The 27074-nt window shown below is 36.7% G+C and overlaps 1 protein-coding gene across 4 annotated transcripts; it reads left to right on the top strand.

Moving 5' to 3' along the window:
* Nucleotides 1-27074, top strand: PCF11 (PCF11 cleavage and polyadenylation factor subunit). 4 transcript variants are annotated; one of them, XM_082410112.1, is made up of 17 exons: nt 1-110; nt 588-1094; nt 4822-4947; nt 6892-7080; nt 7451-7645; nt 8609-9726; nt 10135-10315; nt 10424-10514; nt 11458-13022; nt 14906-15005; nt 20162-20281; nt 20785-20890; nt 22759-22942; nt 23470-23625; nt 24031-24123; nt 24690-24725; nt 25947-27074. In XM_082410112.1, the coding sequence occupies exons 2-17, from the start codon at nt 903-905 to the stop codon at nt 26160-26162; spliced, it is 4668 nt and encodes a 1555-aa protein (XP_082266238.1). In that variant the 5' UTR covers nt 1-110; nt 588-902; the 3' UTR covers nt 26163-27074. The 4 variants fall into 4 exon arrangements, with proteins under 4 accessions (XP_082266238.1, XP_082266235.1, XP_082266237.1 ...); XM_082410109.1 differs by having other exon boundaries at nt 10424-10907; XM_082410111.1 differs by lacking the exon at nt 6892-7080 and having other exon boundaries at nt 10424-10907.

The following is a 27074-nucleotide window of genomic DNA, read 5'->3' as shown; positions in this document are numbered from 1 at the left end:
CCTTCCCGAGGTTCCGGGTGAACCCGGCGCCTCCCTCCGGGCCTCAGTTCCGGGAAGGACAGTCGGCCGCAGCAGCTGGACCCGCCCAGGCTCTCGAGAGCACCTGAGTCGTGAGTGGCGACGGGGGGGGGCGGGTCGGGTCGAAACCCTCCGCTTGGCTCAGCCCCCACCCCTCGTGGCGGCGGCCCAGCAGGCGGAAGGGAAGATGATTGACTGAGCGGCTCCGCGGCTAGGGCGTCGCAGAGAGAGGGTAGAAGAGGGGACGACTGAGCTTTCCCCTTAAACTGGTTGGGTTGGGCCTCGGGAAACAGCCTTCCCCAGGCCTATTGGCCGCCCTGAACGGGTTGTTATGGTAACAAATGACAGACTGGTGCCTTATGAATCGGCCAATGAGACGGGCCGTCTTTTCCACCCCACTTCTGAGCAGTAGGTGTTGCGAAAGCCCGGGTAGGATCCCGAGAAGAAGGTGGTGTCAGAACGTTCAGCGGAAGGGCCGGGGGCGGGGCTGGCGACCTGGCAGGGCGAGCCAATCACGCCTGGCTTTATCAACGGCCCCGCCCCTTTACCGCACATTTCCCCTCCCCTAGCTCATTTCGCACGACGCAGCGGTTGGGAGCACAGACATTTTCGGAGCTGGAGCTGCCACTACCGCCGCCATTTTGTGTCTGTGGAGAAAGAAGATTCGGTGGCGGCTGGAAGTGGACGGAGATCACCCGTGAGAGGGCGGCGTTTCATACCCGAGGTTCCCCCCGTGTCGTCCCCCAACCCCCCTCCGCGGTCAGCATGTGGTGAAGCCGGAGCCGCGAGACCCGGGGAGAGGAAGAGGAGTCGGAAGGGAGGCGGGGTATCGAGAGCGGCTTCAGCTTCAGCTGCGGCGGACCTCGGAGGGGGGCCGCGGCGCAATGTCAGAGCAGACGCCGGCCGAGGCCGGTACTGCGGGGGCCCGGGAGGACGCCTGTCGGGATTATCAGTCATCACTCGAAGACCTGACCTTCAATAGCAAACCGCACATCAATATGCTGACCATTCTAGCCGAGGAGAACCTGCCCTTCGCCAAGGAGATCGTCTCTCTCATCGAGGCCCAAACCGCCAAGGTTTTTATTACACCCCGCAGCCTCCTATTCTTCTAATACTCCCTGATTTTAGTGTCAGCCTCATCCCAGGTCTCGCTTCTATCCAAAGGGGGACGGTGTTCCTCCTCTCCAACCCTACCCCCTCCAACTCAGGCTCGGTCTCTGGCCCAGGCTTCGAGCGTGGGCCTCTCTTGGGGGGAGGGAGTGGGGAGGATAAAGGGTGGAGTCCCACTTCCGCTTACCAGCTCCCTATTTAGGCCACCGCATCGTGTATCCCGCCGCACACGCTTTGAATAGAGCCCTTCTTGGGGGGGGGGGTAGAATTAAAGGCAGTTCGTGGTGTGGGGAAGTAAGAGTTAAAACCATTTGAACCCCCTGGGATGGTGGGGAGTGGTTCTCCCCCCGTACCCCCGCCCCGAACTCTTTTGGGTAACTGTGCTCTGGGGGTTGGAAGGAGGTGAAGGGGGACCTGGGAGCGAGCTGTTGGGGGGTGGGAGTAGGGCCTTGGCCCCGAGTGGAGCAGCCGCCTGTTAGGAGTCCAACATGGCGCCTGAAAAGCACATGATGCGAAAGGGAAGAGAGGAGAATCCATTCCCTGCCAGCCAGGCAGCTGCTCACACCCGTCAGCCCCATTTTGGGGTGGGGGCGGCTAGATATAATTTGTATTCTCCTATCGGAGGGTCTCATTTGCCCCCAGATACGGGAAATTGGGGTTGAGGGTGGGGTTGGAGGGGGTGGGGAGGAGATCTTATCCAACCTGTAGGTGGAGAACTGGCCCACTGGGTAACAAGTACTTGTAGTTTTTTTTTTGAAAAGTTCAGTTCCTCCTCCTCTTCCTTTTCTCTTTTTTTCCTCCCTTCCTTCCCTGAAAGTGAAGACGTGCTTTGCTTCACCCCTTGACAGCAGTGGTCCTCTGCCACCCTATATTTCCCTGTAGTCCTCCTCTTCTGTGGATTCATGTGGGAGCGATTTGTCATTTAAGTAAAGTTACTGTTAAACTTAGTTATCGTAATGAGTTTTAATAGCTTCCCAGTACTACGTTTTAAGTTATTTTTGAAGCTTGTACTTATGGTTTAGCTTTTTTCTAGTTGTTAGTGATTGAAATGATCAGGATGAGCCTCCTTTTAGCAGAGTGAACCCCTTTTAAAAGGCCACTTTAACAACAACCACCAATATATTGTTTAGAGGCACTTTCTGTCTAGTGTAAAACTGAGTGGTCTGACTTTAATAAATGGTTTTGAAATGTGTGACTGGTATAAAATTTGTGAATAAAACATATAAAATATGTATTTGTCTTTTTTATTTACCTTTGTAAGGTGTAGAATTTGTTTCCAAGACTTATTTTTATCTACGTGGTTGTGTGTTTTAAACAAAAGTCTTTAAGTGACTTGGGTTCATTCTTCTTTAGGTTCCATCCACTCTTTTGGGTAAATCTGTTCACAAGATACACGGTTTCAGGTGGTCCTTTCATACCTTAAAGAGGACAAAAAGTAAGGTTTTTCTTTTTTTTTTTTTAGGGCCCAACAAATTTGTCATGCTCAGTCTGACAGCTAAAATACAAGTCCTTATTCACCTTTTCCTGTGAATGTCTGTGTGAAACAGCTATTGTTCTTTTTTTAAAGTATGAGATTTTAAAAGGAAGCATTCCTCATACTCAACATCCTTTTTATTGATACAACAAACATGTTGGACATGAAATCTTAGTTTTGCCTTGTCGAAGGCTTAACATTAAATGCCTTTTTAAAAAAAAACAAAAATGCACTTGCGTTTTTTAAAAAAATAACATTGATTTTTAAAAATTCTACCTAGTATTTTTGGGGTTACTAATATTCCACAGAGCCTAATATTTAGCAGCTCAGGTTGTCACTCAAAGAACCATTTCCTTGCTGGTTTTTAATGGATCCAGAAGACTTTCAGAAGTGAAAATTAAATGCTGAATATAGTGCCCACATTAAAATTTGTATTTGTGTGTGGCTACACAGAGTGGTGAAAATAGATGGACTATTTGCTGATGAAAGACGGCTGAAATTTTTTTGGCACACGTTTCCTGGTTATTTTTGTAAAGCCAGATTGAGGAAAAGATGTAACAGTCACTTTGGGGAAATAATTTAATGGGGTTGGGGTTGAGGGTGAGGGGAGGGCTTTTCTGTCATTTCGTAGCAAACTGGCTTGGTTTTGTGTTTCTGGAGGTGAATGTTTGTGTCCTTATCCTCTAGCGTTTCAGCATTACTAAACTTAAGGATTCACACTTACTTGACTCCTTCCATGAGGCAGTAGTAGCAAAAAAATACTACATATAAGAATTCACTTGTACAATAAAAAGTTAGCCTACTGAACAGATTTTGGTTTTAAAGAGAGCCTGTTTATCTTCATAAGTACAACAATGACTAAAATGGTATAAAACATGACATGGTAAGATAAAGACACAGCAATAAAGCAGTTGACGTGTTGGTACTTAATAGTTTACCCACATGCAATAGCCTTGTGAAACCCTTTTATTAGTACTGTAAAAGAAAACTTTCATACAGAGTTACTCAAAGCTTTCCTTAGTCAACTTTGGTTGTTATCAGAAGCAAGAGCACTTCCACACACTTGTATGGGCAATTGGTTTTGTGAAATAATGGTGGCATTGTGTACTGCAGAACTCTGAGCTTACCCTGGCTACAGGTAGCTGTGGGTAAGTGTTGTTCAGGGTTAAGATTCCTATACACGTGGGAAGGGTAAATGGGGTTACTTTTTCTTTTCGTTTTTAAATCGTGGGTACTCCTGTGGAGTGGGAGTTAACACTTAGTTTATGTGGTGTGTCTTAATGCTCCTCAACAAGTCTGTGAACCTGCTGATGCTTTCTGGAAACTTGCTGTGCCTTCTAAAAGCCAGTGATGGGTAGGCGTTACAGTTGAGCTGGGGCAACATTTCTTTGCTTTGGAAAGGGCCGCCTGTATCGGCATCATCACACTGGCCCTGCACAAATTTAGAACTCCTGGTTTTTGCGTGTCAGAGGAAAAATATTTCGACGGAGAGTCTGCTGTGAAGAAAATCTTCAGGACAAATCCTGGTTTCCAGAGTCAAGTTCAACCTGATTTACATGACTCAGCGGCTGCTCCATCCAGTTTTCCTTGTATCAGTAACAGCTTGCACTTTCCTGCATGTTCATGTGCAAGTTTAAAAGTGTTTTTTTTGCCATTAACTTCATATGTGAAGTGTACTTAATTTCTTTTGTTCATTGGATTATAGAGAAGTAATCCTAATGATTTTACAGGTAACAAAAGGTTCATAGACTTTAACATATAAAATATGCCTATGGAAATTAGGGTTTCTGCCAGAAGTCTGAAAACTTTTTTTCATAGAGTCTAGGTACATCATCATAAGTTAATGTGGGTCACAAAGCTTACACTTGGATTACAGAAAATATCCTCCCCCTTTTTTTGCCACTTAAAACACAGTTTTGTTTTGTTTTGTTTTTTAACTATACGAACCTGAAATTCCATTGAGTGTTAAATGAGGGTACTAGAGACTATGTTTTTTCTTTCCAGTAATTCTGAGCTTATTTTGTATGCTCAGCTAAAGATCATTGTAAGAGGTGAGACCTTGAACACTTAAATTTCATAAAGGTTAATATTGATTCAGAAGTATTTAATATCAACAAAATATTGAGGTCTGTATTGTACGTTAAATGCTCACTTTTAAAAGTAGTTCTTTGTTGGCAATTCATTGTACTAAACTTTTCAGTTTCTTTTTATTACTTCAGGCTCCCTCCTCAGAGAAGCTTCCTGTTATGTACCTTATGGATTCTATCGTGAAAAATGTTGGAAGAGAGTATCTCACTGCCTTTACTAAAAATCTAGTTGCAACATTTATTTGTGTGTTTGAAAAGGTATATATACATTTAGAAACATTTGAATTTTTAAAACATGTTCCTGATTAAATAAATACTTGCCTTTGTGTTGGGTTTTCTTGGGTGGTGAAATGTTTTATTCTTTTGGGCATTTAACATGCTAAAGTTAGTGTTTCGTATTTAAAGTGGGTTCTAGGTGTTTTACATTATCCATTCAAAAATAGATGTGTTTGCTTTTAGAAGTTCATTTTTTTGATTGACTTTGTTCACTTGAAGATCTGTTTCGTCACTAGAATACGGGCAAAAAGATCTGAAGCTATCAAGAGTACTTCAAATTTCATTGTTTAGGTTTCTGGTGTTAGGATGTTGACTATTTCTGTCTTAAAAAAAAGAAAAAGAAAAAGCATAATCCTAGTGTGTGTCAACCTGTGATGGATGCCTGAAACTTGTGATTTTTTTTTTTTTTTTCTGGAAATGTTTCCTCTTGTTAACTTTGTTCAAGTATATTTTATGTGAATGTTCTAGGTATGTATGAATGGTGGATCAGTGAATTGCTTTAGGTTATTTTGGAAATACTTCCCCCCACCTCTGGCCCCTCTTAGTGTTTAGAAGAAAGGCTTGTTAGTTTCTATACCTAGAGATTGTAAATTCCTTTCATAACATTGTATCTGGTAGTTTGGTTAATACAGTATTATGTTGAGGAAGACAAAGGATTTGCTGAAGTAATTCTCTTTCCTGTCAGCCTTCATCTTTCACACTGATAAAAGGGGCATTTATAAGATATTTGGGTTTAAAGATTGTTTCCTAACAAAAAATTGGTGGTTCTTATATTTTAGTAGATGCACCTGTTGTGTCTCGAGAACTCTTACAGTTGTCAGGCTTGGAGAATTGGGATTATTTTGAAAGAACTCCTCACTATCAGATTTTACTTGTTTGTTAGAACAGAAAATGGGTAGTGGCTACTTGAGGAATTTTTTTCCCGTTAAGTTCTTAGAGAAAAGAAATACTGCTAAGTAAGTATATGCAGAAGAAATTTGTAAAGCTGTATTTCAAACTGAATTATGGAGCTTGTTAATAGTGTATTGTAGACTTTTGCTAAATACTGCTTACCTGAGACTCTAATCTAAGGAGAAGTCAACTTTGCATTATAGAAATTGGGGCACTAAACCAATTTCTTGGTTTCAGTTTCAGTATGTTCAAATTCATTTGGGTGTTTGGTAGAAAGTGTTAACTGACTCTTACTGGGCCTTAACACTGAAGGTGATGAAAATGACCTTGTAGTAAATATTATCTAAAGACTCGAATATAGTCAAGGCTTTATTATTCTAAAGTTAGAACTCTAACTCAGTTTTCCCAAGTGTTAGTTTTCTCTGATGGCTAATTTAAGAAGTATGATTTTTGTTACTATGCCCATCACAAGCATGAGCAGATAAGATATAAAACTAAAGCTCATCAGTAGGTAAGATTTTGTGAATTTCAATTATTCAGGTGCCTTTCACACCACAAATAGCTTGTTCATAGGTACCAGCCATATAGTATTGCAGGAGATTAGTTAGATAGTTTTGTTTAACTTTGTACTAAATGTAAATAACTTAAAATATTTAAGTCATCAGATAAACTATTTTCTAGTTGTTATTATATTTTTGTCCAGAGTGAAAGTAACAGTAGGAATACTGTGTCAAACCCTAATATTTGGGAACATTTTGTACTTCTAAAAATTCAGACTCGTCTAATTGTTTGCTTTCATGAAGGCTAGGTGATAATGACTTTAATTTTTCTAATTTTTTTGACAGAAATTTCTTTATTAACTTTACATCTGCAAACAAATGTACTTTTAATAAATGATTACTGTTGTATATATTTACGAATTAGTAGTATGTGTGCTATATGTGAAGTAGAACAGAGATTTATGTAGCATTATACTTAATATATAAAACATCCTATAGTAACTTAACAAGCCATAGAATTGTTCTGTTGTTCTAGGTGGATGAAAATACTAGAAAAAGTTTATTTAAATTACGTTCCACCTGGGATGAAATATTCCCTTTGAAGAAACTTTATGCCCTGGATGTCAGAGTCAATTCGTTAGATCCTGCTTGGCCTATTAAACCTCTGCCCCCCAATGTGAATACATCTAGCATCCATGTGAATCCTAAATTTTTAAATAAATCGGTAAGTTTTAACATGAATGGTATATAACTAATATTTTTAACTGTCACATTTTGACTTCTCTAAAATTTCTTGCCAGATAAAAGTAACAAGAATACCCTGTGCTGAATCAGTTTAATTAAAAAAAAAAAATTTCCACCTTCAGGTTCACAGTACATTTAAAGTAAATGTTCTCCTTGTTTAGGTTTTACATAACATTTATTTTGGTTTTTAAATTCCTGAAAATTTTCTGTGTGCTTTTAAACATGATTGGCCATTTAAGATTATGGATAGTGTTTATTAAGAGAGAAGCTGATAATTTTTAGCTCCCCCCTTAGCTGCTTCCTTTTTAGATGTGATTTTTTTTTTGTAAACAAATTATTTTTTCTTATAGCCTGAAGAGTCTTCAACACCTGGCACAGTGGTCAGTTCCCCTAGCATCTCCACTCCTCCAATTGTTCCGGATATACAAAAGAATCTTACCCAAGAGCAACTAATAAGGCAGCAGTTACTGGCAAAACAAAAGCAGTTGTTAGAACTTCAGCAGAAAAAGCTGGAGCTTGAGCTAGAGCAAGCTAAGGCACAACTGGTAAGTAGAGGAGATTTGGCATTTTGAGTATTTTTAAACCTGTTTTCTGATGGATATGGAATTACTTTGCATTTGAATTGTATTCACATGTTACTTTTATTAATAGTGTAATTTTTCCACTTTTATTTTGCAAATTATGGTGTATTTATTAGACCAAATTTGTATATCCTTATTGTAAAAGTCACTTTAATATAAACTGCACTATTTTCTTTCAAATACTTTTTATTAGATTGCTGTCTTATAAGATAGTCCCTTAGTTCTGTTAAAAATTATATCATGTGGATGTACTGTCAGTTCCAAGATGGTAGGTGTGTTGTGGCAGATGTTTTTGCCTAGTCTTTAATATTTAATGAGCTTATGTTTCATGAGCAGAAATCCTTAGCAGTTTCCTTAGAAGGCTATAAAAAAGCCATCACAAAATTAAGGAGACCAGGAAGATTATGTATTTCTGTGCATGAATAACCTTATATTAAGCTATTTTACTTAATTACTTAGCACTTGACCTTATTTGAGAGTGAGGAAGTACAGGAAGGCAGAATTTTATGAGTGCATTATCAGTGCCACTTTGAGAGGAACTAAATTTTATGACTTAGAATTTACCTGGAAAGACTTGGATGCTTGTGCAGCTGGAGTGCAGTGATTTATTTAGTAGTTTCTTAATATCAGTGTGGCCCAGAATTCTGAATAATTAGGAAGAGGGAGGATTTTTTTTTTCATTCTACCTAGAAGTTATAAAACCCCAAAGTAGAGGATTAGTAAGAAATAACAGGCCACATAAATATTGTATATGACCTTTCTCCTTTCATTTTAATCTCCACTTAAATACTAGAAGTATACACTATAAATATGGTATTGAATAAATGGATTTATTGAATAAAGCATTATATTCCTTAGTTTTCGGTTTCTTGACAAATAATCTGAATGTTTTACAGTTGTAACATGAACGTTTATCTTGTATTTCAGGCAGTTTCTCTTAGTGTTCAGCAGGAGACATCCAACTTAGGTCCTGGAACTGCACCATCCAAATTACATGTTTCACAAATTCCCCCTATGGCAGTTAAAGCTCCCCATCAGGTTCCTGTGCAACCTGAGAAAAGTCGTCCAGGTCCATCCTTACAAATTCAAGATATGAAAGGAACTAACCGGGATCCCCGTCTTAATAGGTTGAGTCAACATTCTTCTCATGGAAAAGATCAGAGTCACAGGAAGGAATTCCTAATGAACACATTGAACCAGTCTGATATTAAGACAAGTAAAACTGTACCCTCTGAAAAACTAAATTCATCCAAGCAAGAAAAAAGTAAATCAGGTGAAAAAATAACCAAGAAAGAACTTGACCAATTAGATTCTAAATCCAAATCTAAATCTAAATCACCGTCACCTTTGAAAAACAAATTATCCCACACGAAAGACTTGAAAAGTCAAGAATCTGAAAGTGCAAGGGTGTCTGATATGAGCAAGAGAGATCCAAGATTAAAAAAACATATTCAGGATAAGACTGATAGCAAAGATGATGATCTAAAAGAGAAGAGAAAAACTGCAGAAAAAAAGGATAAAGATGAACACATGAAATCATCTGAACACAGACTGGTGGGAAGTAGAAATAAAATCATAAATGGCATTGTACAAAAACAGGATACAGTAACGGAAGAATCAGAAAAACCGGGGACAAAACCAGGGAGATCGAGTACTAGAAAGCGATCAAGATCACGATCACCCAAGTCTCGATCACCGATTATACATTCTCCCAAGAGAAGAGACAGGCGGTCACCCAAACGAAGGCAAAGGAGTATGTCTCCAACCTCAACACCCAAAGCTGGGAAGATTCGCCAGTCAGGAGTTAAGCAGTCACATATGGAAGAGTTTACACCACCTTCCAGGGAAGAAAGAAATGCGAAGAGAAGTACTAAACAGGATGTTCGAGATCCAAGGCGAATAAAAAAGACTGAAGAGGAACGACCACAAGAAACTGCAAATCAACATTCTACCAAGTCAGGCACTGAACCAAAGGAAAATGTAGAAAATTGGCAAAGTTCCAAGTCTACCAAAAGATGGAAATCTGGTTGGGAAGAAAATAAAAGGTAGGTTGTTAACATTTTTAATCGAGTAGAATAATGTGTACATTTAAAAATACAGTGTTGATTTAAAAATTGGATAATGTTTATTGGGTGATATAATTAGTACTTTTTTCCCCCGTTTAATTCTTGAAACCCTGTGGGTTAAGTACCATTATTATTGCTGTTTTACATATAAGGAAACTGAAGTTTAGAAAGGTTAACTAATCTGCCTAAGGTGGCACATCCAGGACATGCAAGAATCAGAATTCATATCTGATTTTCCTGACTTCAAATCTTGTGCTCTTAATCTTTAGATTAACTTTTATGGTTACATATATTCATTTTAGCCAGATCCTATTAAGGATCTTTAAATATGGTCCTGAGTATTTAAAAATTTTTTATGATGTAACATAATTGCTTTTATGGTTTCAGTTTACAACAGGGTGATGAACATAGTAAAGCTCCTCATCTAAGGCATAGGGAGAGCTGGTCAAGCACTAAAGGAATCTTGTCACCTCGAGCTCCAAAACAGCAGCATCGATTAAGCGTAGATGCCAATCTTCAGATTCCTAAAGAGTTAACTCTTGCAAGCAAAAGAGAATTACTTCAAAAGGTAGCTACTGTGCTCCCATGTAGTCATTATTCTCCTTTTGTCTATAAGTTTTTTTGTAAGTACTTTTTATATTTAAAATATTGATTTCCTTTTATCACCCCTATGCAGACGAGTGAACGTTTAGCATCTGGTGAAATTACACAGGATGAGTTCCTTGTTGTTGTGCATCAAATTCGACAGCTATTTCAGTATCAAGAAGGTAAACATAGATGCAATGTACGGGATAGTCCTACAGAAGAAAATAAAGGTGGATTAAAAAAGAAACCTCTCTTAACTGATGCTGAATTAACCTACTATGAACATAAAGCAAAACTGAAAAGGACACAGGTTCAGCATTCATTTCCAAGACTTGATCTCTTAGATCCTGATATTTTTGACTACCCTTTGACTGATGCCTTGTTGTCTGGAATAGAATGTGAGCCATCCAAAAGTAAACATGCAAGTAGGAATAGTGGAGCACAGTTTGACAGAAAAGAACAATTTAGTGAAAGAGCAAGACGTCTTTCTCCTATATCTGGGAGTCGTACTTATGCTGAGAATCTTTCACCCCATGAGGGCCGGAGAAGACATGACGAGCAAGTCTCTGCTAAAGGTAGAAAAAGTTAAATCAGATTATGCCTATTGAATCACACAGCAGTGAAGGGAAAATGAACAAGCTAAGTGGGGATGGATTTTTGTGACTGTTCAGACTTCTGTTTTGTCGTTGTTTGTTTTGTTTCGGTTTTTTCCCTCAAAGGGAAGGGAAGGGAGCTGATATTTATAAGGCCAACTGTGTGTTAGGTACTTTACTAGGTTCTTTATATATGTAATCTGATTTAATCCTCACAATGACCTAATGAAATATATATTATCCCCATTTTACAGATAGGAAACAAGACCAGAGAGGTTAAATAACTTGCTCTCAAAGTCAAATAATTAGTAAATTGACTGAATGGGTGTTTTTTTTACCCAGGTGTATCTGACTCTAGAGGGCATTCTCTTACCTGCTGCTTGTTGCTGTCTTTTTCCCTCCCCTCTCATAAAGTGAGATAGTTATGGATGTTTTTGAATAAACATTTACAAGAATATACGAAGAATATTTTAGGATAATTTGATATAAATTATCAGATTCAGGGAAAATAAATTTTTTTTCTTTTTAAAAGGTGTACGAGAAGAACAGAGATCACCATTCAATGATCGTTTTCCACTTAAGCGACCTAGATATGAAGATTCAGATAAACCATTTGTAGATAGCCCAGCATCACGATTCGCCGGCCTTGATACAAATCAGCGACTTACGGCTTTAGCTGAAGATAGACCATTATACGATGGACCTAGTAGGCCATCAGTAGCGAGAGATGGCCCAACCAAGATGATTTTTGAAGGACCTAATAAATTAAGCCCTAGAATTGATGGACCTCCTACACCAGGTTCTCTTCGGTTTGATGGGTCACCAGCACAGATGGGGGGAGGTGGCCCTTTGAGATTTGAAGGACCACAAGGCCAGTTAGGAGGTGGGTGTCCTTTGAGATTTGAAGGTCCTCCGGGACCAGTAGGGACACCTCTGCGGTTTGAGGGGCCTATTGGTCAAGCAGGAGGAGGTGGTTTTCGGTTTGAAGGTTCCCCTGGTCTGAGGTTTGAGGGATCTGCAGGTGGTTTGCGATTTGAAGGACCAGGGGCCCAGCCTGTGGGTAGTCTCAGGTTTGAGGGCCACCGGGGTCAACCTGTGGGTGGTCTGAGGTTTGAGGGACCTCATGGTCAGCCTGTGGGTGGACTTAGATTTGATAATCCCCGAGGTCAGCCTGTAGGTGGACTTAGATTTGAGGGAGGTCATGGTCCATCAGGGGCTGCAATTAGGTTTGATGGACCTCATGGTCAGCCATCAGGTGGGATCAGATTTGAGGGCCCATTGCTACAGCAAGGAGTTGGGATGAGGTTTGAGGGCCCCCATGGTCAGTCAGTAGCTGGTATGAGATTTGAAGGACAACATAATCAACTTGGTGGGAACCTTAGGTTCGAGGGTCCACATGGTCAGCCAGGGGTTGGGATCAGGTTTGAAGGACCTTTAGTCCAACAAGGAGGTGGAATGAGGTTTGAGGGTCCTTCTGTACCAGGAGGCGGCCTGAGAATCGAAGGACCTCTGGGTCAAGGTGGTCCAAGATTTGAAGGTTGTCATGCTTTAAGGTTTGATGGGCAGCCAGGTCAGCCATCACTCTTGCCAAGATTTGATGGATTACATGGTCAGCCAGGTCCTAGATTTGAAAGAACTGGTCAGCCAGGCCCACAGAGATTTGATGGACCACCTGGACAGCAGGTTCAACCAAGATTTGATGGTGTACCTCAAAGATTTGATGGTCCACAACACCAGCAAGCATCAAGGTTTGATATTCCTCTTGGTCTTCAAGGCACACGATTTGACAATCATCCTTCACAAAGGCTTGAATCAGTATCTTTCAATCAGACTGGCCCATATAATGATCCACCTGGCAATGCTTTTAATGCCCCATCCCAAGGACTGCCGTTCCAAAGACATGAACAAATATTTGATTCACCTCAAGGACCAAATTTTAATGGACCACATGGCCCTGGAAACCAGAGTTTCTCGAATCCCCTTAACAGAGCTTCTGGACACTATTTTGATGAGAAGAATCTTCAGAGCTCTCAATTTGGAAACTTTGGCAATTTACCTGCTCCAATAACAGTAGGAAATATTCAGGCATCTCAACAGGTAAGTCTGTTATAGTTATTCTAAAAGTATATTGTATGCAGATATGAACCATTTTTAATGTTTCTAGTGTTTGAGGAAGGTTTTCAGGATATAGTTTATTCTATAGGTTGGAAAGGATTTTTTAAAATTTAATTTTTTTAGTAAGTTTTTGTGGGGGGCAGTTTTTAATGTACTTCAAAACCCCACCTGCTAGGAAAGTGAGATGAGAGTCTTCTGGGGCTGAAATTTGCAGTTTAAATCCAAAATTGATCTTAGTTCTTCCAGGATGTAGAGAACCCTCTCAATCTCAATCTCCACCCCCCCCCCCAACAAATCTTTTCTTTTTTAATAGACTTTATTTTTTAGAGTAGTTTAGGCTCACAGCAAAATTGAGCTATGAGGTATAGGGATTTCCCATATACCCCTTGCCTTCACATATGCATAGCCTCCTCTTATGGTTTTTTGTTTTGTGGGTTTTTTTGTTTTGTTTTGTTTTTGGCTTCAAAGGTATTAAAGTATAATACAGTTGTGTGTGTTTCACAGACCTCTGCTACATTGTACAACTTTTGAGTCTTGATGAGCTTTATAGTAATCATAGAGCTGATTTTATAGACTGTTCTTTGATTAAGAACTTCCTTAGCCTGAGTTAACAAACAAACAAGAAAATCAAATTGCCTATGCTTTTACAGTCTGTAATTCTTTTTCTTCCTCTCTTCCTACTTTTCACCACCTTTCCGTCATTCCAGTCAACTGCAGTTGTTTGATGTTAACTTGTTCTGCATACATTTTAAAATGCTTATTGAAATAGTGTTAAAGCAATATGCTTATAATTTGTGATTAATTCAGTTGATATTAATGACTACTTTTACTTGCCTGCTGAAATTCTCCTGGGCTAAATTTACTTTTTTCCAGGTAGTGACACTTTCTTACTAGGACAGATTTATTTTATGACAGTAACATTGCATGGAAGAAAGTGTAAAACAAGAAGAAAGGTTTTAAAAGCATGTTAGAAGCATTATTGATAGAAAGCAGCCTTCTGTCCATATCCAGTGGTTTGGGAAAACAATTGGCCTCCTTAGTTAGACTTATACTCTATTGTATGTTTTTAAGAGAAATGATACTCTTAATTGACAAGATACTCTAGAATGGGACTTGAATTAGTCTTGTTCCTACATTATACAGAATTGATGGGGTTTTTATTACGCATACATACCACTGAAGGTTCACACAGGATACTGAAGAAGGCTTATAAATGGACATTTGTTTACATAGTAGCAATATGTAGAAGTCCTACCTCATTCTTGACTACAAATACAATAATTGTATGCCTGTACTGTACTTGTTTCATGACTTTTATTTTTTAACATTCCCTTAACATCTTTTACAGTCTACTTTGTAACTCAGTTTGATGGCTAACAGAATGATCATAAAGGAGTTCAGATTGCTAATTAAAGCAGGCTTTTGACATCTGTGTAAAGGAGTTAGGTCACGAGTTCTGGCCTCAGCTTTGCTGTTTACTGGCCATTATGATTGTGTATAGATCACATGGCTGGATGTCAGATTTCTATTTGTAAAATAAGAGAAAACACTGGCAAGGTAAAGTGATTTGTGTAAGGTCATACAGCTAGTTTTTGGCTACCTTATGTTTGCATGGTATCTTAAACTTTTCAAAGAACCTTCACATCCATTATCTTATAATTCTGTGAAAAATATAAGGGAAGGTCTTATTGTTCCTTTTTATAGAAAGCCTAGAAGTGAAGTGACCTAGTCAGGTTACACTTGTAAATCTTTATTATCATAAACAGGCCTCATGATATCTGTGAATATATTAACGTAATTTGAATGTTAAAGTTTTACTTAAAAATATAGAAAAGATGTTCTTAAAACCAAGATTTCTTTTAAAGGTTCTGACTGGTGTTGCTCAGCCAGTAGCATTTGGCCAAGGACAACAATTTTTGCCAGTTCATCCACAAAATCCTGGAGCATTTGTTCAGAATCCTTCAGGTATGTACTTTCTGAACTTCGTGTTTTTCGAAAGACAATTATTGTTTGATTGAGTAGCTACCTTGTCAATTTTAGAAAATGACAATTTTGAGAGGACATACGCAATTTAGAGAAATTTAATCTGACTGGAATGTTTTGTTTTCTTTCTGAGTTTGTTTACATTGTTGATGTATATTCATACTAATCCCCTTTACAACTAGAGATGGTTAGCCAGGACTTGTAGACCACAAAAAAGAGGGAAGGAGACATAGTAGGTGGAAGCTAGAGGGTAGGGTAGGAATGTGACATTTGTGTTGAGGTAAAATGAAGTCAGTGACAAACCTCAGAAATATCAGTTACTTGATACTTTGAAGTTTTGTTTTGTGTGTGTGTGATGATCCAATAAACATTAAGTGAATACTGCAGACATCACCTTATAAGCTGATTCATTCATATGTCTTTATGGGCACGCAAGTAATAATTGTACACAACATGTTAAAAGGATTTCCTAGCTAGATGCCCATGATAAGCATCTGTGGGGTGAGGCTTAACAATATTGTTATGGATACAGTAACAATAGTAGATACGTGGGCTTTAAAAATAAGTTTTAGGGAATTCCCTTGTGGTCCAGTGGTTAGGACTGCATGCTTTCACTGCTGAAGGGCCCGGGTTCAATCCCTGGTTGGGGAACTAAGATCCCTCAAGCCGTGCTGTGCAGGCAAAAAAAAAAAAGTTTTAGTTTTAATATGTGAAAAATGAGAAGTATATAAATTATAATTACCGGAAAGTCAATATATTGAGAGCTAACTCAACCAAATTGTTGTGGTACTTGCTTTATTTCTGAATCATTAAAACAGCCATCTTCAGAAACATGCTGTAGCATGGCTCTATTAAGTTTACAAATTTAGAGTTTTCCAAAAGTTCTGAAGTAACTAGGGAAGTCCTAGCATTAAGTATTAAACTGTATCATCACAGGAAGCTCACTCAATTAATTTGAAAACGTTTTGTTTTTAATTGCTAGATTGACAATTAGGATTAGTATTCTTCTTATTTTTTGTTTTCACTATAATGAAAAGGGAAGGAAAGTACTGAATATTTGGGGTCTAAAGTCAGAAGACCAGGGTTAGAATCTCCACTCTGCTACTTTACAGGTAGGTGGAGTATAAGCAAATATCCTCTCTGGGGTTCAGTTTTTTCCTCTGCAGATAGCATATGATAAAAGTCAGGATTTGCCGGGGAATTTTTTTTTTTCCCAGAGAATCAAATGAGATAGTATATGCAAAAGTACCATGTAACTTGTGAAGTGCTATATTGGTGTGTTCTCCTTTAGAACTCAGTTTTTCTTGTAGAGTAGAGGATTTGTTGTATTGGAGTTGGTAGCTTGAGATAGCGTGCAGCAGCTGCAAATTTTGCTCTTTTTTGTATGAGATAATATACAAAACCTGCATGTTTTCTTTTGCTTTTACAACCTTGGGGTGCTTATGTATACAAGGCATAGCAATGTCACAGAGGAAATCACATCTTATTTCCTGGGTTGGAGGTTATTAAATGAGATGTTAGATACGCCTTCCTTCTTCAAGTTTTACTTAAAGAGATATGAAAAGTATTTAGTGTTCAGTATTTGGCTTCTGTAAGGTTTTTTCTCAAAATTTAAAGTAAAAACACTCTTTTCCTAGTAGTAAATATACTCATGTTCATTTATTCATCCAAACAAATACTGATCATTTGCTATATTCTAGGCATTGTGCTAGGATGACTTTAATAAGGTTTATCCTTCTAAGGGCTTTATAATGTAGCAGGATCTATGGACTTTTTTTTTTTTTTTTCTCTAAATAGCTGTTCAGACTTCCCTAGTGGTCCAGTGGTTAAGACTCTGTGCTCCCAGTGCAGGGGGCCCAGCTTCGATCCCTGGTCAGGGAACTAGATCCTGCATGCCACATCTAAGAGCTGGCACAGCCAAATAAATTAAAAGAAAGAAAAAAATTAAACAGCTGTTCACTTGGTTGATAAGTTAGACACCATCATTGGGTACCTGAGTATGAAATTCCAAACCTGTTCTGAGAATCACCTCTTATTCCTGTTTCTAAATGCATAGAAAATCAAATACAATCTGAAAGTGTCTTAAGCTTTTTTTGTGTTTCATGCAGCTCAGAGTATTATTTTATTTATTTATTTTTTAAGTCTTTATTGGAGTATAATTGCTTTGCAATGATGTGTTAGTTTCTGCTGTACAACAAAGTCAATCAGCTATATGTATGTGTATATCCCCATAACCCCTCCCTCTTGAGCCTCCCTCCCCACCCTCCCTATCTCACCCCTCTAGGTCTTCACAACGCATCAAGCTGATCTCCCTGTGCTATGCAGCAGCTTCTCACTAGCCAGCCATTTTACATTTGGTAGTGTATATATGTCACTGCTACTCTCTCACTTCGTCCCAGCTTCCCCTTCCCACCCTGTCTTCAAGTCCATTCTCTACGTCTGTGTCTTCATTCCTGTCTTCATTCCAACTCCACTAGGTTCATCAGTACTGTTTTTTTAGATTCCATCTATATGTGTTAGCATATGGTATTTACTTTTCTCTTTCTGACTTACTTCACTCTGTATGACAGGCTCTAAGTCCATCCATCTTGTTACAAATAACTCAGTTTTGTTCCCTCTTATGGCTGAGTAATATTCCATTGTATATATGTGCCACATCTTCTTTATCCATTCATCTGTCGATGGACATTTAGGTTGCTTCCATGTCCTGGCTATTGTAAATAGTGCTGCAATGAACATTGTGGTACATGTCTCTTTTTGAATTATGGTTTTCTCAGGGTATATGCCCAGTAGTGGGATTGCTGGGTCATATGGTAATTCTATTTTTAGTTTTTTAAGGAACCTCCATACTGTCCTCCATAGTGGCTGTATCAATTTACATTCCCACCAACAGTGCAAGAGGGTTCCCTTTTCACCACACCCTCTCCAGCATTTATTGTTTGTAGATTTTTTTGGTGATGGCTATTCTGACTGGTGTGAGGTGATACCTCATTGTGATTTTGATTTGTGCTTCTCTAATGATTAGTGATGTTGAGCATCTTTTCATGTGTTTGTTGGCAATCTGTATGTCTTCTTTGGAGAAATGTCTATTTAGGTCTTCCAACCATTTTTGGATTGGGTTGTTTGTTTTTTGATACTGAGCTGCTTGAGCTGCTTCTGTATTTTGGAGTTTAATCCTTTGTCAGTTGCTTTGTTTGCAGATATTTTCTCCCATTCTGAGGGTTGTCTTTTCATCTTGTTTATGGTTTCCTTTGCTGTGCAAAAGCTTTTAAGTGTCATTAGGTCCCATTTGTTTATTTTTGTTTTTATTTCCATTATTCTAGGAGGCTTTTTTTTTTTCATTTTTTTCTCTGTGTGGTTTTTTAAAATTATATAAGTTATAAGTGTACAATACAGTGATTCACAATTTTTAAAGCTTTTGCTCCGTTTATAGTTACTATAAAATATTGACTATATTCCCTGTGTTACACAGTATATCATTGAGTTTATTTTATACCTAATAGTTTGTACCTCTTAATCCCTTACCCCTATATTTATATTGCTCCTACCTTCTTCCCTCTTCCCACTGGTAACCACTAGTATGTTCTTGTTCTCTGTGTGTCTACCTCTTTTTTGTAATATTCGCTAGTTTGTTGTATTTTTTAGATTCCACGTCTAAGTGATATCGTACAGTATTTGTCTTTCTCTGTCTTATTTCACTTTGACTGTTTTTCTTTAAACAAATATTATATATACTGCCAAACACCTCAGTGCTTTACAAATATTAATTCATTTAATCCTCATAACAACCTTAGGTAGGAACAATTATTATTACCCTTTTACAGGTAAAGAGAACAGACACAGATAAGTAACTTGATCATGTCACACAACTAGAAAGTGGAATTTCTAGTTAGAATCCCAGGAGTCTGGTTCCATAGTTCATGCTCTTTTTTTTTTTTTTTTTCATAGTTCATGCTCTTGATCACTAAACTTGGCTGCTGGAAGACATGTGATTAACTAGTTAGGATTCTTAGACATATAAATAGCTAATTCTAATGAAAGGTAAATGTTAAACTATTGTGTGAAGTGGCTGTTGTAATTGACCGTTGAGGTTGATTTATTCATTCATGTAGTCAAACATTTCATTTCAACAGACATTAATTAGCCTATTGTATACAAGGCACTGTGCTAAGTGTAAAGAGTATGCAATGGTTAAGTGCAGAGATTATGTATTGTATTGTGGATGCAAATTGAATTTCTGCTATTAAGAGGAATTTTTAGTGATTCAGAACTTTTTTCTAGAGGTGTGGTAAGTAAGATGCATAGTAGTGACATACAAATATATTAAAATACTGTTTTTATAGTTGAGTTAAAGAATTGTAATTTTTAAATTAGCGCTTAGCAAAATATGGAATTGGATTGATTCCTCACCAGTGAGCTTAAGGAGAAGATTGTTATCCTTGTTTCATTTATTCAGATTTTTGAAGCCTTAGTAAGCATGACACCTTTTCAGCAATAGCCTGAACTGCGTTGCAAGGGCAGTAATTCAGCAAAGGTCAGAGGGGCAGGTATATTCTGAGCCACAGGGCTCACCTCCCTGTGTTAGTTCCCCTGGGTAGTTATGAGAAGGTGGGGGAGCTGGGGGGCTGGGCAAGAGTACTTCCATTTAGGCTCCAGGTATTTTTTTCCCCTAGAAATCTGTGCTGAGAGATGGTAGCCTACTTCATCTATGCAAAACGACCTTTCCCAATATGGTTAGGTGAAGAATAGAGAATTGGAAGGGTGAAAAGTTGGACCTAGAGGTGTGTGGTGCTGCATTGCATAGAAGGGAGCATGAAGCTCTCTGCCCTCAGTATTCTGCTTTTCTTTGGCATGGATTTAATTGGGCAACAGTGGGTAATACTGGTTTTTTAAGATAACATGTATGTGCGTATAAAGTATTAGTGGTTTCAGTATTCGTCTTAGAATATATTTTTAAGAGGTCATGGTTTGCTGACATAAATGCAGAGTTCACTTTTGGGAGCTTTTGGTAGTTACACTGATCTTAACAAGATTTTATTAAGTTTAATGTTGATAGGATATCTTGAAGAAAACTTTAAAAATCCTTAGTATAATTTGCATCTTTAAGTTCTACTTTTAAGAGTGTTATTTTTTTAAAGGTGCCCTTCCTAAGGCATATCCTGATAATCATCTCAGTCAGGTGGATGTAAATGAATTGTTTTCAAAACTGCTAAAAACAGGAATTCTCAAATTGTCCCAGCCTGATTCAGCTACAGCACGTAAGTATGGTTCTGTAATTCATCTACACAAAGCTTTATTAAGTTATAAAGATGTATGATATGATACAATGATGCATTCTATGATAAAAGTTCTTACAGTGATTGAATTCTTAGGTATACTTATATAACTGGTTTATAATGAAATAAAAAAAAATTTTCTAACAAGGAACTGTTACCTTTATAGTGGACATTGTTTCAGTTAACTAACATTCCTGCAAACACCATGTGCAGACTTTTTCTAGTTATTCTGTATTATTTTAGCTTATAAAAAATAATTAGAATGTTGATGAATTTCATGAAGATTGACTTTTAAGAGACCAGACCTTATATCACTTATCAAAATAAAGAATTGTATTAGGTTCCTTGGCCAGTAAACCTAAGATCAGGAGCACTGAATAGGCAAGATGGGGCTCTCCATATGCTTCTAACACTATAGTGTTCCCCTGTAAAGAATACATGGAAACTGGTTTTTAGATATTTGTTGTGTTTCTTTTCAATTGAAGAAGTAAATGAAGTTGCTGCTCAGCCCCCTGCTGAGGAGGAAGAAGATCAAAGTGAAGATCAAGACGTTCCAGATCTTACCAATTTTACAATTGAAGAATTGAAACAGTATGTAATCTAATTTTCTAAGGTAAAAGGGACGGTGACTTTAATAACAGTGGATATTATCACTAGTGCTATTCGTCTTACCCCTCTCACTGTTTTTAAAATTTAGGAAGCCTGTTTTCCCTTTTTTAATATGGTAAAATATACATAACATAAACTTAAGGAAGCCTGTTAATCTTCTTTTCAAATATGTTTGCTGCACAAGTATTTAGGCCAAAAGTCTATCCCCAAATTTCTGTTTTTTATTATCTCTGTTTAGTATAGCAAGTATAGGGAGTTTAAGGATTAGGTGTTAGTAATCACTCATGTCTTCCTTTTTATCTCTATTTTCTCTTAATCATCACTGTTTTTTCTGTATTGATATTCTCATGCTTTTGAAGTTAAGAAAATGAGGTTTTTGTAGTCTAGTATTTAAAAAATTAAAAATTTTTTCATTTTATAGAAAATACAAATGAATAAAGTCAAGAAAATAAAATTACCTACAATTTCCACTTTACTGATAACCAGTGTTAACATTTGGTGCATATATTTTCATAAATTTTTATTGCCTTTATTATATAAAAAACATTTACAGTTGCTTTATGGATCCATTATATTGTTATGAGTACTTTTAAAAATAATAGAACAGCTAATGGGTTTCATCTTTTTTTTTTTAATTGAAGCATAATTTATTTACAGTGTGTTAGTTTCAGGTATACAGCAAAGTGATTGTTTTATATATATATATATAATATATATAAATATATACTTTTTCAGATTCTTTTATTATAAAACACTGAGTGTAGTCCCCTGTGCTATACGGGTTTCACCCTTTTAAAGGCAATTTTTTTCAAAGTGATACTTTTCACATAGTTAAAACTTTATAATGAAAGTCTTACAGTAAAGGCTTATAATAAAAGATGGCATGCCTTTTTCCTAGTACTACTTTTTACCTGAAGGCAACCATTTCTTAACTCTTTTATCTATGGTTCTTGGCATTTACTTCTTTATTTCTTAAAAGATACGTAGTTTTCTGATTTATTACATTTCTTGATTTATCCCATTTAGACAATTTATTGACTTCCTGAAAGTGAAGATTTAGGTAGCTCTTTTACTGTCCTCCCAACTCTTAGTTATAAAGCCATTTCTCATTAAATTTTTATTCAGTATTAATATTTTGACTCTAAATATTTTGTTTTCTGGTATACAAAGTACTATGTACTGTGCTTTGCTTTATTCTACTATTTTAAAAAAATTTCTGGAGTTAATAACTGCCCTGTTTGTTCACTTACTTATTCTGCATACCTATTTCTTTCCAGATAGGGAGCCCAGAATTTAAAAAAACTGATTATTGCTGACTTCAGTTTCCCACTAGTCTTCTACTTTTTCTTTTTAGTTACCCATACTATTATTATTTCTTCTGTACCTCTTTCACTGTTCTTTAGACCAGGGTGGGACAGTTGAGTTATTTAAAACCGCGAAGATCTGGAGAGGTGAAATCTAATTGTTCTGCCATCTCCACCCTGATATTGACATTAATCTAAGAACAGGCCAACTATTGCCTTATTAGATAGCAGATGATCATTCCATTATTAGCTAGAAGGAAATAAGTAACTGGGCCAGGCCTATTGATAAGAGGGTAGACACCATGTTCCAAAATTAACCAAAGTTAAGGTAAAGAGAGTCACTGACACTAGAGAATATTATTGATCTTTGAATATTAATTCTTCCAGCCAACTGTTGGCTGAAACATTATTTTGTCACATAATAATGGCTTCACCATTACCAAAATACAGAAAACCGAAGTACTTATAATTGCCTTTTTTTTTTTAAGGCCATTAAGTCAGCCACAGTATCAAAACTAAAGATTATTTCTGTATTTTACAAAACAGACGTTATGATAGTGTTATAAATCGACTGTATACTGGTATTCAGTGTTACTCTTGTGGAATGAGGTTTACAACATCACAGACAGATGTATATGCAGATCACTTGGACTGGCATTATCGACAAAATAGAACTGAAAAAGATGTAAGCAGAAAAGTCACTCATAGACGTTGGTACTACAGTTTAACAGTAAGTAATTCATGTGCCTCTGAACTATCTTTTAGCCTTTAAATTATATCATTCAAAAGTATATTAGTTTAAGTAATTGCTGAGCACTAACTAGTGAATTTTTTGAATAAAATTTGACCCTTAGAATATAAAAGGTTTTTTTTAATTAAAAAAAATTTGAAGAGTATGTATTTGCTTTTTGTTGAAATTAAGAGTAGAACACAGGTTTCTTCTAGTTCTAAAATTCCAAGGTTCTATGACTGATTTTTTTTGGTAAGATATTGTGCATGAAATTTATCTTATTTACATTAGTAGTTGTAACTCTAGAGTTAAAGGAATGTTAACGTTAAGATCTTAATTATTCATTAGTTGCTTTATGTTGTCTATTAGTTATGGGGCTCAAAGAGATGGTATAATTCTAAATAATCAATATTAAAGCATATTGTAGAAGAAAGTACCCTTAACGTTTAAATGGCATTATATTGAAGGTGTTCAGTAAGAGTCTAGAAACAAATGAATATACTCTTTTTAAATTAACTCTTTTTAAGGACTGGATAGAATTTGAGGAAATAGCTGATCTGGAAGAACGTGCAAAGAGCCAGTTTTTTGAAAAGGTGCACGAAGAAGTCGTGCTCAAAACTCAGGAGGCTGCTAAAGAAAAGGAGTTCCAAAGTGTACCTGCTGGACCAGCAGGAGCAGTTGAGGTAAAAGAAAAATGTTCAATTTTCTACCTCTGGTCATGCCTTTCACTTCCTTTAAGTAAATAATCATAAATAGAACTTTATTTACATCCCTCTTTTAATGATTTTGAGACTTCTCGTTAGCTTTACTCTTCAATGTTATTCTTGTGATCTGGCTTCGGGTTTCATAACCACTGTAGTTATTACATATTTATCTGTGACCAAGATCTGTGAAATGTTAACTATTTTTGCATGGAAGAATGCGAAATCCTTAGATCTTACTTTGTATTATATATTTGAACATTGTTTAAATTTTCACAAAACTCTTAAATTCCTTTCTCCACTTAACAAAATGTTTCTGTATTTTCACTTAATGGCATTAAGTGTGTTCTATTATGTAAACTTCATTTTTATATGGTTCTATTTTAGAGTTGTGAAATTTGTCAAGAACAATTTGAACAGTACTGGGATGAAGAAGAGGAGGAGTGGCATTTAAAAAATGCTATTCGAGTAGATGGAAAGGTAATTTTCAGCTCTTTATGAAGTACTTTAAAAGGAAGTATTAAGATTTTTTTTTTTTAATTTTTATAGGGGTAGCTTACTACTTTGAAAGAAAAGTGTTAATTGTATTTTTATTTTGGTTTTTAATAAAAATGGTATTTCTAAGGTATTGGACTTTAGAGAGAGTGTGTGAGTTGGAAGGCATTTTAGCAATCATCTGGTCCTGTACTCATTTTATAAAAAAGGTTGCATAACTAGTTAATGATAAATCCAGGACTAGATCTTCTGAGTCTAGTTAGTCTTCTTTCTGCCTAACCACACTATTTTGATTCTGAATTTATATTTCATCATCAAAACTGTTTCTGTCTTAACATACCATGTTATCTACTTAAATATATAAAGGAAGTTTTAAGGGAAATCAGGATGAAAATTTTGTTTTTATCCGTTTTTGTGACCAAATGATTTTCGTTGCCTTTTCAAAGATAGTTTATCTCTGGTTTAAATTTAAAAAGAAAATCATACCAGAATAGTCCATTAGAAATGAATATGAATGTGAATACTTACTTACTTTTTTGTTTTTGCTTTAGATTTATCATCCATCATGTTATGAAGATTATCAAAATGTAAGTTCTTTTTGGTTACTGTTTGTTCTCCTTTACATTGATAAATTTTATTTTCAGTTACTTTTTGCATCTGGGCAACATTTTAATTTTAATCTTGATGTGTTGAGCTGTCTTAGTTTTGATGTAGCATTTAGGTTGTTCATTAAATATTGGTGCTAGATTGATAGGGTCTGATTTAAATTTTGAAATTTTTGTATCATTCCTTGTATTCTCTTCATTTGAATCTTGATGATGTCTTCTACTAGAGTACTAGGCCTAGAGAATGAGAAGGTTCACGATGGGAATAATTTTCTAAAAGTTATGGGTAGCATTTACTGCTTACTCCACTCGGCCATGTAATATAGGAATAATTTTTAAATTATCATACATGAAATACAAAAAAAAATCAGTCTCTTGACCTTGGAAATTCAAATTTTCATATTTGTAGAGTGACCATTTTTTTTAAACCAAACAGTGGAACATCTTAACTTTCAAATAATATTTGTTTCACAAGTTCAAGGGGCAGTTTGGAAGATATACTTAGGTCATCAAAAGACTAGACTTTGTAGGATGTTTTGATGGTTTTGAGGTATTTTTAAAAAATCCTTAGGGTATTTGAAATTAGGAGCAACAAATCCCAGGATATATGTAGGGGGTTATATTGGGATTAAAATATAGAAACGTGTCTAATCATTGAATCAGCTTCTTTTGTCATTAAATTTGTTACTGCTTTTCTTACCATAGCTCATTGCTGAGCACATATCAAATGCTCAATATACATTTTATTTATTTATATTTATTTTATTTATTTGGTTGTGCTAGGTCTTAGTTGAGGCAGGCGGTCTCCTTCGTTGCAGCATGTGTGCTCCTTCATTGTGGCATGTGTGCTCCTTCATTGAGCCAGCAGGCTCCTTAGTTGCAGCTCGCTGGCTCCTTAGTTGTGGCATGCGAACTCTTAGTTGCGGCATGCGTGTGGGATCTAGTTCCCTGACCAGGGATCGAACCCGGGACCCCTGCACTGGGAGTGCGGAGTCTTAACCACTGCGCCACCAGGGAAGTCCCTCAATATACATTTTATTAATTGGCTGCCATTATGGCATGTTTTGTGGGAAAGCAGGGTTTTCAATTGCATTTGGTATATATTTATTTCTTTGCCCATACAAGGGTCTTATAAAACTAAATGTCATTTAATGTGATATTTGTGAACTTCAATCAGTACTTAAAGGGTTTTTCATTTTGTAGACATCTTCATTTGATTGTACACCATCTCCCAGCAAGACACCAGTTGAAAATCCCTTGAACATTATGTTGAACATTGTCAAAAACGAATTGCAGGAACCCTGTGAAAGTCCCAAAGTTAAGGAAGAACGGATTGATACTCCACCAGCTTGTACAGAGGAAAGCATAGCAACAGCCACTGAAATTAAAACAGAAAATGACACAGTCGAGTCAGTTTAAGTAAAATGAGAAAGGTATGTTTTTCTTTTTTTTTTAAAAAAAAAAAAAAAAGCTGCTGTTGAAATCTAGAAGGTGAAGAATTTTTTATGTATATATAGACATATCTATATAAATTGTCTAGCTGAGGCGGGGCCTTCAGCTATCATTTGGTTAATAAATACATTTTAGTATTTGCATTTCCTACTGCCTGCACAGTTTCAGGTGCTTGTTGTGTGAAAGTTCTGTAGATGTGTGCAAATTTAACAAAATGAAATTGTATGTGTAAAAATGTATGATTTTCACTTGTGAAACTGTAAATTATAAATAAAAAATATTTTTGCTATCCATGGAGTGTAATATTTATGCACACCATCAAATAAAGACAGTGTTTCTGTACTTTTTATTGGGTGAAAATGGAATTAAACAGCAATTTCAACATGAGATTTTTTTCCAGCAGCTTCCCATGATTAAAGAAGCAAAGTCTGAGTTAGTTTTATCCTTCAGAGGGGGGTTGTGAGAGCACTGCAGGACTTTTCTCAAATTGAAAAGCCAGATTTGAAAAAAATTTTTAAATGAAATAGGACATATTTGCATATATATATATCTCCAGCTATAGAGAACCATCCAGATGTCCATTTTTGAAAAGTATCTAATGAAGCAACTTTTATTCTTGAACTTGGACACTGATGCCATCAAATGATTAACAACTATATTTAAGTACTAAAGGTGATTTTTTTTTTAAATGACATTTTTCAAATTTGTCAGATAACTTAATGCAGATGAACATATTTCTATTTTAAGTTACAGGGGAATCTGTAAGAATGTTAATTTGAAACATGGTTAACCTTTTTTCCTTTGTTGGTTTTGACTGAATTAGATGGATGCCATGAGATGTTAATATTCATACATGTAATAAATAGAATGATGAAGAAA

Source organism: Balaenoptera physalus (assembly GCF_965194825.1).
Source record: "Balaenoptera physalus genome assembly, chromosome: 10".
Taxonomy (NCBI): Eukaryota; Metazoa; Chordata; class Mammalia; order Artiodactyla; family Balaenopteridae; genus Balaenoptera; species Balaenoptera physalus.
This window is presented reverse-complemented; position numbering and strand designations above follow the sequence as displayed.